At 45.7% G+C, this 12,594-nt stretch overlaps 1 protein-coding gene across 3 annotated transcripts; it reads left to right on the forward strand.

The window, feature by feature from the left end:
• The first annotated feature begins 306 nt into the window (after positions 1 to 306).
• Positions 307 to 3,831, forward strand: LOC132807877 (zinc finger protein 664-like). 3 transcript variants are annotated; one of them, XM_060821823.1, is made up of 2 exons: positions 307 to 368; positions 1,713 to 3,831. In XM_060821823.1, the coding sequence occupies exon 2, from the start codon at positions 2,111 to 2,113 to the stop codon at positions 2,549 to 2,551; it is 441 nt and encodes a 146-aa protein (XP_060677806.1). In that variant the 5' UTR covers positions 307 to 368; positions 1,713 to 2,110; the 3' UTR covers positions 2,552 to 3,831. The 3 variants fall into 3 exon arrangements, with proteins under 3 accessions (XP_060677806.1, XP_060677807.1, XP_060677805.1); XM_060821824.1 differs by having other exon boundaries at positions 307 to 342; XM_060821822.1 differs by having other exon boundaries at positions 313 to 501.
• Positions 3,832 to 12,594: the final 8,763 nt, after the last annotated feature.

The following is a 12,594-nucleotide window of genomic DNA, read 5'->3' on the forward strand; positions in this document are numbered from 1 at the left end:
TTATGTTTGCAAGTTTCTCAATGCTTTCAGCCTTTCCAGAGGTCTGGAATAACATTTCTGAAAATTGAAAGAAAACTACATTCAAACTTTAAAGAAACCCACCTTTCAAGTGGCTGGGGCGGGAAAAGTGATCTAGAGTCGCCCCGCCCCCATTGTCTCCGAATTCTTGGAGGATTCCTCCAACCGCGCCCCCTCGCGGGTGATGACGTCACCAGATGGGACGCCCTCCCCCTGTCAGTTGGCGCATGTGCAATGGGACAAAGACAGTGTTACTGAGTGTGGGAGAGGAATGGCGCCGGCGGCTGAAGAACAAGAACAGAAACCGCTGGAAAAGCTGAGCAGGTCCGGCAGCTCGTGTTGAGAGAAATGTGAGGACGTGTTTCGGGTCCGGGGATCCTTCTTCAGAACAGGACCGGGTTTCAGAAACATCCCGGGGAGGTCGCCAGGCCCGAGCGCCAAGACCTGGCTCCTGCCCCCGGGGAGAGGAGACAGTGAGACAGGGTAGGATTGGGAACCGCGGGAGGAGGGAGACTGGGGAGTTTATAACTCCTAGGGGGAGGCCGCAGGCCGCGAATAAAAGCCCCACAGGCCCAGTGTTTACTTCACCGGGGGAAGGAGCTCTCGGGTTGTCCGGGCAACCGGCCGCCAGCTTTGTGAGAGTCAGGCACATGTTGTCTTGGGACGGGGTTGTTGGATTGTTGTATAATGTTGATCTCCTCTTTTAATCTTGAATATTTTTAAAATGTACACTGGCTTCAATTTATGAATTCTCAGTACAGAAGCAAAATATAAACATCTCCTTACATGCATCCCAACATGTGCATAGGAGCTAAGACTGCCTCAAGATTTACTGAGGTGCTGAATCATTAGCTCTTTCCCTTTTGATTAATGAAGGTGGTGCGCAGCAGACTCCTGTACACAGCCTGTTCTGTCAGCCTTTATGGGAGAGATACGATAGCAAAACTGAGACACCCGTGCAGCCAAGTAATTTGAAGTCACACTTTGGTGCTTTAAACCCCTCAAATTCAGCCTAACGTCAAGGCTGTAGGGGTACCAGACTCACTAGGACAGCCAGGATAGATAACAAAGAGGAGAGCTGAAGTGTTATCCTCGTCAAGCCTGTAACTTTGCAAAAAACACCATCATGTTAGTGAAATGCAATGTTCCCTTCAGCAATCCCAAGCTGACTCTTCCTAATCAATCCACCTTTCTCCATGTGACTACTAATTTTGACCAGAATAACTATTTCTGCTTTTCCACCAAATTTAAACTGGCTGCCCTATAATTGCTGAGTATATCTTTACAACCTTCCTTAAATAAGGCTATAATGTTTGCAGTTTTCCAGTCACTTCCTCCAATTCCATGGAAGACTGTTGAATTATGGTGAGTGCTCCCACAATTTCTGTCGTCCTTTTCTTCAAGATCCTTGGATACATTTCATTGAGTCCCAGTGCCTTGTCATCTTCTCAGTGCCAACAACTTATCGAAGACTTCTTTCATATTAATTTTGAACTCATACAGTGACAAAGTCACCTTGTTGGTTGCCCCGTAAGAATTAGTTAGAGCGGAGTGAGAACAGAGGGGGAGACAGAGTGGGATGGTGTTTTCAATTTTGTGGAATAAGAAAAGAATATTCTGCAGAAAGTAGAATTGCTTGTTCTGAATTTCTACCCTGCACTGACAGTGATGAATTTTATAATTTCTTTTTGCAGATCTGAAGACAGAAGTTTCAAAATGAACAGGTGTAAGTGTTATGCCGGAAACATTGACTCTCCTGCTCCTCGGATGCTGCCTGACCTGCTGTGCCTTTCCAGCGCTGCACTTTTTGACTCTGACTCTCCAGCGACTGCAGTCCTCACTTTGACATCAATGTCTGACAGTCACCCAATCCATCAGGACCACAACAATTTTCAACTATGATTCTGTGAGAAGGAAACAAGCTTTTTGGTTCTTGTTTGAGTACTATTTCAGCATCAGTGGGACTAGATGAGAGACCCTAGTGTCGCAGCGCACTGAGCGTGGAGTGTGTAACAGCTATATGGCCTGAAAACAGGAATTCACAGCGGGAAGGGGGTTGTACACGTATTTGTGTACAGCTGAAGCTTCAGCCATGGAGAAACCGGAGGAATCCTGCCCTGTGGAGAAACCATGGAAGTGTGATAATTGTGGGAAAGGCTTTCATGCCCCGTCTGTCCTGGAGACTTATCGGCGCAGCCACACTGGGGAGAGGCCATTCAGCTGCCCCGAGTGCGGCAAGGCCTTCAGCAATTCCACCACTCTGTTGACCCGCAAGCGGGTCCGGGCGGGGGAGAGGCCCTTCAGCTGCTCAGAGTGTGGGAAGGCCTTCAGCAATTCCTCCGACCTGCTGAAGCACCAGCGGGTCCACACAGGGGAGAGGCCATTCTCCTGCCCTGACTGCGGGCAGGCCTTCGGTGATTCCTCTGCCCTGCTGACCCACCGGCGGGTCCATACAGGGGAAAGGCCCTTCAGCTGTCCCGACTGCGGGAAGGCCTTCAGCAAATCCTCTGACCTGCTGAAGCACCAGCTTTGAGCTCCAAATGGTTTTTGTTTTAAAGCTGCTCATTTCTTTCAGCCTCCTGCACTAAGTTTCCAATGTTGTGTATCAGATGGAGCAGTGAATGAGTAGCTACTATCGTTAAAAATTGTAAATTTTTCAGGAGTGCAGCTACTGCACCATTTCATCAGCATTGTAAAGTTTACTGGCAGCAGTAAAGGGTGTGGGCCGTGTTCACTAAAAACGATGTGGAGGAGCCGGTGTTGGACTGGGGTGGGTAAAATTAAAAATCATAGTTAAGTTAAAAAGCACCAGGTTATAGTCCAATAGGTTTATTTGGACGCACTAGCTTTCAGAGCGCTGCTCCTTCATCGGGTAGCTGTGGAGCAGGATCATAAGACACAGAATTTATAGCGAAAGATCAGTGTCATAGAACAGAAAGTATATATTGAAAAAAACCTGGATTGCTGTTAAGTCTTTCATCTTTTAGAATGGGTTGCAGGTTTTGATTCATTAATGTATAAATCCCAGAGCACTTTTTAAGTCACAGTCTCGAGATGACTTAAGGTTTTATAAAAATAGGTGACAGCTCAGCTCTCACAATGTATGAAAGGTGTGAAGTTTGAGTGTGTCTGTATCCGAATCTTGAATCAGACTGGTTCTATTATCAAAGTAGGAATTTAGAAAATAATACATGGATTGACTACCTGCCGATTTCTGCTCAGAGTGCACATTGAATGTATCTGCAAATGTAAATTCACCCCATAGACCCATGTGTATGTGTTTGCATGTGTGCATGCTTGGTAAAGTTTGTCTGTGTGATGGAGTATAAGCCTCTGAGAAGGCGTGTGCATGGGTGTGAGTGGGGTGTGTTTGTATGTGTGTGTCTGAGAGACCATGTGTATATGAGAGGGTCTGTGTGACTGTGTGAGAGAGAGTGTGTATAATGTAGTGGGGTCACCCAAAGTCCCTGTTGAGACCATCCTCATGGGTTCCGAACTTGGCTATCAGCCTCTGCTCAGCCACTAAAAACAATTGAGCAGTTACACAACACGCATTGGACAGTACAGGGTGGGACTTGTGTTTTGTTTTGCAGAAGGTGGGAGGCTCTGGATGAGAGCAAACACATGCTGGAGGACCTTCGGCTCAGAATTGGAGCTGGAAGCCAGGCTGCATACACATCAGGGGGAAAAGTTAACCAGCATTTTATTCCGGGTAATGGTCATTCATCTCCAGACAGAGCCTTCTCATTGGGTCAGTGGACAGGATCAGGTGGGTGTGAGTGTGAATCACGCAGGTAAAGGGGATTTGAGAGAGGGCTGCAGGGGGGGGGGGGGGGGGGGGGGGGGGTGGGGGGGGGGGGGGGGGGGGGGGGGGGGGGGGGGAGAAGTTAACTGGCTGGGTGGTGGGAGGAAGAACAAAGTTGGGGGGGGGGGGGGGGGGGGAGGAGAGAAAGGTGACGGTAAGGGACAGAATAGTGACAATCGTCTCTGTTCTCTGCAGTTGGCAGCAGGAGGCCAGATGGCACCAGGATTCAGGAACCAACATGCTTAGGGCTGGAGAGGTGGGAAAGGGAGGCTGCAGTGGGTGTGGTCCAACAATGTCAGGAGGAGACAGCCAGTCAGAAGCTACAAAGACAAAGCAGAACCCCAAAGCTATGGGCAGCACAGTGACTCTGTGGCTAGTGCTGCTGCCTCACATCGCCAGGGACCTGGGTTTGATTCCAGCCTTTGGGGACTGTCTGTGTGGACTTTGTGCATGGTTTAGCTCTGGGTGCTGCGGTTTCTACCCACAGTCCAACAATCTGCAGTTTAGGGTGGGTAAGCCATGGGGAGCTGCAGAGCTATATGGTAGGTGAGTTGGTCTGGTGGGATGCTGTTTGGAAGTTTGGTGTGAATTAGATGGCTGAAAATGTGTTGCCGGAAAAGCGCAGCAGGTCAGGCAGTATCCAAGGAACAAGAAATTCAATGTTTTGGGCATAAGCCCTTCATCAGGAATTCAACATATTTTCAGCTCTGATCTCCAGCATCTGCAGACCTCACTTTCTCCTGTGAATTAGATGGGCCAAATAGCCTGCAGGGATTATATGATTCTGCTGCCATGGCCATGTGTATATTGAGAAGTAACTGCTGAGGTCCTGGGAAAGGTGGGATTTGTGCTGTCGCTGCCCGCTGTCCATTCTCTTCCTGTCCCCCCAACCCCTGTCAATTTTCTCTCTCTAGACCCCCAACCATTCTCTTTCCCTTTTCCCCCTAGTACCTGTTATTTCTCGTGGCTCAAGACTTCTTTGATTGCTGTATCAAGACTTTCTAAAGAGAAAGAGAGAGAATGGATGTTGATGAGTCTATATGAGAGATGGGGGTGCATGAGAAATGGCTGATCTTTAAAATGAAGAATAGCTACAGTGATATATTCAGAAACATCATTAAAGCATCTTCAATTTTATTAAAAAGCTGCAGGCACTTTTCTGAATCTGCACTGAAATATGTGCAGTTAGGTAGAGGCTGTAATGGGTGAGTGGTGTATTCCTAGTCTTGTGATATAGGTTCCAACTATGTCGGACAAGAGTCAGGGGCAGCAAAGGACTGCTTATGCTCTTCGGTGTCAGCAAAAATCTGCGTATACTCCTAGATTTCCGCACAAACGGTTTGCGACCTTCTTTTGATGGACCAATAGAGCGCCCTGGAGGATCGGAAAGAGACTGGACCTCCTGCCAGTCAGAGCTCCCCATTCTCTGAATGCGGAAGTCGGACCATGAGCTTTGGAAGCTGCTCATCTCTGAATGGTTGAGCTGCGACCCCAGACTGCAACTTCATTCCTCTGTCCAATATCTGTGAGGTACACACTCTCATTTCCATTTCTTGTTTTGCATTCTGGGCTTCAATTATTGACTTACAGCAAGTGAAAGGAAAGGGAGTGAATGCAGGACGGACTATGGAAACGTTGGTCCAGGTCTGTTCTCAGTTGGCAAACACATGGCAATTGCATTACCACAATGTGATAATGTAGCCTTTAATGTGGAATAAAAATCAGAAAGGAGTTGCATTGTTTAAAAGTGACACATTGGGATGTGAAGGAAGTGAGGACTGTAGATGCTAGACATTAAGAGTCAAAGTGTGGCGCTGGAAAAGCACAGCAGGTCAGACAGTATCCGAGGACCAAGAGAGTCGACGTTTCAGACATGGGCCCTTCAACAGGAATGATGTGTGGATGTACAAAGGAGGCTCAGCGTCCTTCTACACTAGTCAATGCCAATTGTCAGAGAGGTGAAACAAGCATTCAGCAAGGCAAGTGGTATATTAGCAAGTGGAGTTGAGTTCAGAAGTAGGAATGTCTTCCTGCAGTTAGGGGGTCATTGAATATATTCAAGGCTGAGTTCATCGGATTTTTGAACAACAAAGTGTATGGTGATGGGGGAAATTAAAAAAAAAGTTTTGAAGACCAGTACAGAACAGTTGCAGAGTAATACAGAACAGAAACAGACCCTTCAGTCCAATTAATTCATGCTGACTATATTCACAAACTAAACTAATCCCATCTAGTTTGGCCTATATCCCTTCAAACCTTTCCTATTAATGCACTTATCCAAATGTCTTTTAAATGTTATCACTATTCCTGCATCCACCATTTCCTCAGGACATTGAAAGAGAGTGGTTTGTGTGTGGAATCAAAAGAAAAAAGTACTCTTCATGTCTTTTTTTTTTAAATCTTTCTCCTCTCACCTTAAAAATGTACTCCCTAATCCTGAAACCCCCACACGAAGGAAACAGCATCTGCCACGCACCTCATCAATATCCCTTCTTGACTTTATAAACTAAGGTCACCTCTCAACCTCCTGTGCTGCAGTGAAAAATGTCCCAGCATATCTACCTATGCAGGTATATTCATGTCCAGTTATGATCTGTTCAATGCTGGTGCAGGCCCGAAAGACCAAATGGCATCCTGCTCCCAATTCTCACCCTCATGAGTCTAAGGACAGCAAGAGACCATGAAACATTGGAGCACAAAATTAGGCTATTCAGCCATCAGGTATCTTCATACCATTCAATCATGGCTGATAAGTTTCTCAATCCCATTCTCCCGCTTTCTCCCCGTAACTCTCGATCCCCTTGATACTCGAGAGCCTATCTATCTCGGTCTTAAATATCCTCAGTGACCTGGCCTGCACAGCCATCAGTGGCAATGAATTCAATAGATTCGCCACTCTCTGGCTGAAAGGTTCCTCCTTATCTCTGTTCTAAGAGGTCTTCCCTTTACTCGAAGGCTGTGGCCTCGGTTCCTAGTCTCTTCTGTCAGTGGAAGCATCTTCCAACGTCCACTCTGCCCAGGCCATTCAGTGTTCGGTATTTTTCAATTAGATCTCCCTGTGTGTGGGCCTGTGTTATGGACTAAACCAGACCATGCAAAACATTCTTAAGCAGGCAGCCCCACACCATGACTTTGCAATTTGTTTTGGTAAGTGTACAGTAAAAATTACCTGGAATAAGTTTGCTTGGTTGATGACTAGATTTTAAAACGGAGAATTATTCATAAAATTACATCATTAAACACAAAGATCAGAATAAAGAACACCTACAGAGGTCAGCCTATCCAACTAGAAAGTAATTATGCTGTTTGAATATATACAACAGTCCCAATAAGCAAACTCAATCTGAAAATCAGTATAAATAGAACACATGCCTACAGATTGAAGTAGAGAGCGCGCGAGAGAGCAATGCCACACAGCTTCCAACCAGTTCAAGATGAACTAAAACTGCTCAGCTCAAGAGCTGACTACGCCCCCTTTTTTTTAAATATACAGGCCACTTCTAAAATATGACCACTTTGGCCTGAAATCTCATCAGTTTACATATAAACAAAAGGCATCTTAAAATCCTTTTCATCTCTGTACCAAAGCAGACTGATCGGAGATTGACCCAGTTTATTATCCCTCTGGGGGAAAAAAAAATCAAAGACACAGTCTCCTTGAGCCAAGGAACATCTTTCAGGAAAAAAAGGTACTAGCTTTGTAACACCTGTTAATCAGCATGAACCAGACACTTCAGGATGAGATGGGATTAGGTTCAACAAAGTGAGAATGGAGGGAGAGTGAGAGGATATGGGGCCTCTGGAAGGTAGGATAAAATGGCTGAAGGAGCTGCACAAGATTGCTTCTGCATTGCTACGTGACGAGCTGCTGTTTGTGTCTATAGCTGTATAAATAACTACTAAAACCATTAGAATGCAGAAGTAGACCGATGAGAAAGTACTAACCACATTCTGCAAGCTGCAAGTCCTTTGTATCTCAAGATAAAGATGACCTAACCTTTATGACTTAACTTGTTTACCAATTATCATAAGAGACAGATGTACAGCATGGAAACAGACCCTTCAGTCCAACCCGCCCATGCTGACCGGATATCTCAACACAATCGAGTCCCACCTACCAGCACTGGCCCATATCCCTCCAAACCTTTCCTATTCATCCAAATGCCTTTTAAATGTTACAATTATATCAGCCTCCACCACTTCCTCTGGCAGTTCATTCCATACACGTACCACCCTGTGTGAAAAGGTTGCCCCTTAGGTCTCGTTCATATCCTTCCCCTCTCACCCTAAACCTACACCCTCTAGTTTTGGACTCCCCAACCCCAAGGAAAAGACTGTCTATTAATTCTATCCATGCCCCTCATGATTTTGTACACCTCTATAAAGGTCACCCCTCAACCTCCGATGCTCCAGGGAAAACAGCCCCAGCCTGTTCAGCCTCTCCCCATAGCTCAAATCCTCCAACCCTTGTAAATCTTCTCTGGATCCTTTCAAGTTTCACAACATCTTCCCGATAGGAAGGAGACCAGAACTGCATGCAATATTCCAACAGTGGCCTAACCAATGTCCTGTACAGCCGCAACATGACCTTGGAGTGTGGAACCTGAAACAGCCTGGAAAGAGGAATTCATGGCACGAAGTTGCTATACACTCACTCACTTGTGTGCGGCTACAGCTTTGGCCATGGAGAAACCAGAGGAATCCTGCCCTATGGACAAACCATGGAAGTGTGGAGACTGCAGGAAAGGCTGTTCCTCTGCACAGAGTGTGGGAAGGCCTTCAGCGAGTTATGCGTTCTGCTGAGGCACCAGTGGGTCCACGCCAGGGAGAGGCCTTCAGCTGCTCAGAGTGCGGTAAGGGCTTTACCCTTGCCTGTGCCCTGCCAACCCACAGCAATATGGATGACTCAACACTGTCCCATTTGGGCAAACGAGTGGGAAGAAACTGACTTAGATGCAGTGTATGGGGTGAAATTGCTGAATGAGGCAACACCTCCTCCGGGTTACGGCTGTACCAAGGATCCGATTACAAAGGGACAACTCGGTGGCGACCAATAGTAAAGAAAGTGGAATGGGGAGTGTGTGAGCTTTGACCTTGAGCTGATTAAAAACAGCTATCTTTTCTGTGCCTTTTTGCTGAGGGGATTTGAAGCTGTAACAAAGTTGGTTCGCAAGAAAGGTTACCTGAACTTATCAACTGGCTTAGACTCTCATTGAAAGATTTGAACTCCAAGAGGATTTGTTTTAAAGCTGCTCCTTTCTTTCAGCCTCCTTGCACAGAGTTTCCAATGTCATGTATCAGCAGAAGCAGTGAATGAGTAGCTAGTATTATTTGAAATTCTAAGTTTTTCAGGAGTGCAGAGTGCTTCGCTTCATCAGCATTGTAATGTTTCCTGGCAGCACCAGGAGGTGTGGGCTGTGTTCACTAAAAATGTTGTGGAGGTGCCGGTATTGGACTGGGGTGGGTAAAGTTAAAAATCACACAACACCAGGTTACAGTCCAACAGGTTTATTTGGAAGCACTAGCTTTTTGAGCACTGCTCCTTCATTGGGGAGCTGTGGTGCATGAGCATAAGACAGAGATTTTATAGCAAAAGATCACAGTGTCATGCAACTGATAGGATATATTGAACAACCTAAGGTTGCTATTCAGTCTTTCCTCTTTTAAAAACGGGTTGCAGGTTTCAGATCATTAATATGTAAATCCCAGAACATAGAGTCATAGGGATGTACAGCATGGAAACAGACCCTTCGGTCCAACTTGTCCACAGCGACCAGATATCCTAACCAAATCAAGTCCCACTTGCCAGCACCTGGCCCATATCCCACCAAACCCTTCCTATTCATGTATCCATCCAAATGCCTCTTAAATGTTGCAATTGTACCAGCCTCCACCACTTCCTCTGGCAGCTCATTCCATACATGCACCACCCTCTGAGTCAAAAAGTTGCCCCTTAGGTCTCTTTTATATCTTTCCCCTCTCACCCTAAACCTATGCCCTCTAGATTTGGACACCCTGACCCCAGGGAAAAGACTTAGTCTATTTACCCTATCCATGCCCCTCATAAATTTGTCAACCTCTTATGAGGTCACCCCTCAACCTCCGACTCTCCAGGGAAAACAGCCCCAGCCTGTTCAGCCTCTCCCCATAGCTCAAATCCTCCAACTTTGGCAACATCCTTGTAAATCTTTTCTGAACCCTTTCAAGTTTCACAACATCTTCCCGATAGGAAGGAGACCAGAATTGCACATAATATTCCAACAATGCCCTACCAATGTTCTGTACAGCCGCAACATGACCTCACAACTCCTGTACTCAATACTCTGACCAATAAAAGAAAGCATACCAAAAGCTCTCTTCACTATCCTATCTACCTGCAACTCCACTTTCAAGGAGCTATGAACCTGCACTCCGAGGTTTCTTTGTTCAGCAACACTCCCTAGGACCTTACCATTAAGTCTTTAGATCAGAGTGGTGCTGGAAAAGCACAGCAGGTCAGGTAGCATCCAAGGAACAGGAAAATCGACATTTCGGGCAAAAGCCCTTCATCAGGAATAGAGCTCTTTTCCAGCACCACTCTGATCGAAACTCTGGTTTCCAGCATCTGCAGTCCTCACTTTTGCCTGGTTGATCCTTACAATGAAGTGTATTAGTCCCACTAAGATTTGCTTTCCCAAAATGCAGCACCTCAGATTTATCTGAATTCAACGACATCTGCCACTTCTCAGCCCATTGGCCCATCTGGTCAAGATCCTATTGTAATCGGAGGTAACCCTCTTCCGCTGTACACTACACTCCCAATTTTGGAGGCATCTGCAAACTTACTAACTGTTCCTCTTATGGTTACATCCAAACCATTTATGTAAACGACAAAAAGTAGAGGACCCAGCACTGATCCTTGTGACACTCCACTGGTCACAGGCCTCCAGTCTGAAAAACAACCCTCCACCACCACCCTCCGTCTTCTACCTTTTGAGCTAGTTATGTATCCAAATGGCTAGTTCTCGCTGTATTCCATGAGATCTAACCTTGCTAATCAGTCTCCCATGGGCAACCTTGTCGAATGCCTTACTGAATTCCATACACATCACATCTACCACTCTGTCCTCATCAATCTTCTTTGTTACTTCCTCAAAAAACCCCAATCTGACTATCCCTAATCAGTCCTTGCCTTTCCAAGTACATGTACATCCTGTCCCTCAGGATTCCCTCCAACAACTTGCCCACCTCAGAGGTCAGGCTCACTGGTCTATAGTTTGCTGGCTTGTCCTTACCACCCTTCATAAACAGTGGCAACACGTTAGCCAACCTCCAGTCTTCCAGCACCTCACCTGTTGACTATCAATGATACAAATCTCAGCAAGAGGGCCAGCAATCACTTCTCCAGCTTCCCACAGAGTTGAGGGTACACCTGATCAGGTCCTGGGAATTTATCCACTGTTAGGATAAATTCTTCCTCTGTAATATGGACATTTTGCAAGATGTCACCATCTATTTCCCTACAATCTATACCTTCCATTTCCTTTTCCACAGTAAATACTGATGGAAAATACTAATTTAGTATCTCCCTCATTTTCTGCAGCTCCACACAAAGACCGCCTTGCTGATCTTTGAGGGGCCCTATTCTCTCCCTAGTTACCCTTTTGTCCTTAATATGTATGTAAAAACTCTTTGGATTCTCCTTAATTCTACTTGCCGAAGCTACCTCATGTCCACTTTTTGCCCTCCTGATTTACCACTTAAGTATATTCCTACTTCCTTTATACTCTAAAGATTCACTATGCACAACGTATGCTTCCTTTTTCTTAACCAAACCCTCAATTTCTTTCGTCATCTAGCATTCCTTATATCTACCAGCCTTTCTTTCACCCTAACAGGAATATACTCTCTCTGGATTCTCTTTACCACATTTCTGAAGGCTTCCCATTTTCCAGCCATCCCTTTACCTGCGAACATTTGCCCCCAACCAGCTTTCAAAAGTTCTTGCCTAATACCGTCACAATTGGCCTTTCTCCAATTTACAACCTGGTCGATCCTTTTCCATCATTATTTTAAATCCAATAGAATTATGGTCGCTGGCTCCAAAGTGCTCCCCCACTAACACCTCAGTCATCTACCCTGCCTTATTTCCCAAGAGTAAGTCAAGTTTTGCACCTTCTCTAGTAGGTACATCTGCATACTGAACCAGAAAATTGTCTTGTACACACTTGACAAATTCCTCTCCATCTAAACACTTAACACGATGGCAGTCCCAGTCTATGTTTGGAAAGTTAAAATCCCCTATTATTACCACCCTATTTTTCTTACACATAACTAAGATCTGCTTACAAGTTTGTTTCTCAATTTCCCTCTGACTATTAGAGGGTCTATAATACAATCCCAATAAGGTTATACTCCCTTTCTTATTTCTCAGTTCCACCCAAATAGCTTCCCTGGATATATTTCTGGTAATATCCTCCCTCAGCACAGCTGTAATGCTATCCCTTATCAAAAATGCCACCCCCTACCACCGCCCCCCTCCTCTCTTGCCTCCGCTCCTATCCTTCCTGTAGCACTTGTATCCTGGAACATTAAGCTGCTGGTCCTGCCCATCCCTGAGCCATGTTTCTGTAATTGCTATGATATCCCAGTCCCATGTTCCTAACCATGCCCGGAGTTCATCTGCGTTCCCTGTTAGGCCCCTTGCATTAAAATAAATGCAGTTTAATTTATTAGTCCTACCTTGTCCCTGCCTGCCCTGACTGTTTGACTCGCTTCTCTTTTAAGTCACG

The sequence above is a fragment of the Hemiscyllium ocellatum genome (genome assembly GCF_020745735.1).
Source record: "Hemiscyllium ocellatum isolate sHemOce1 chromosome 27 unlocalized genomic scaffold, sHemOce1.pat.X.cur. SUPER_27_unloc_26, whole genome shotgun sequence".
Lineage (NCBI taxonomy): Eukaryota > Metazoa > Chordata > Chondrichthyes > Orectolobiformes > Hemiscylliidae > Hemiscyllium > Hemiscyllium ocellatum.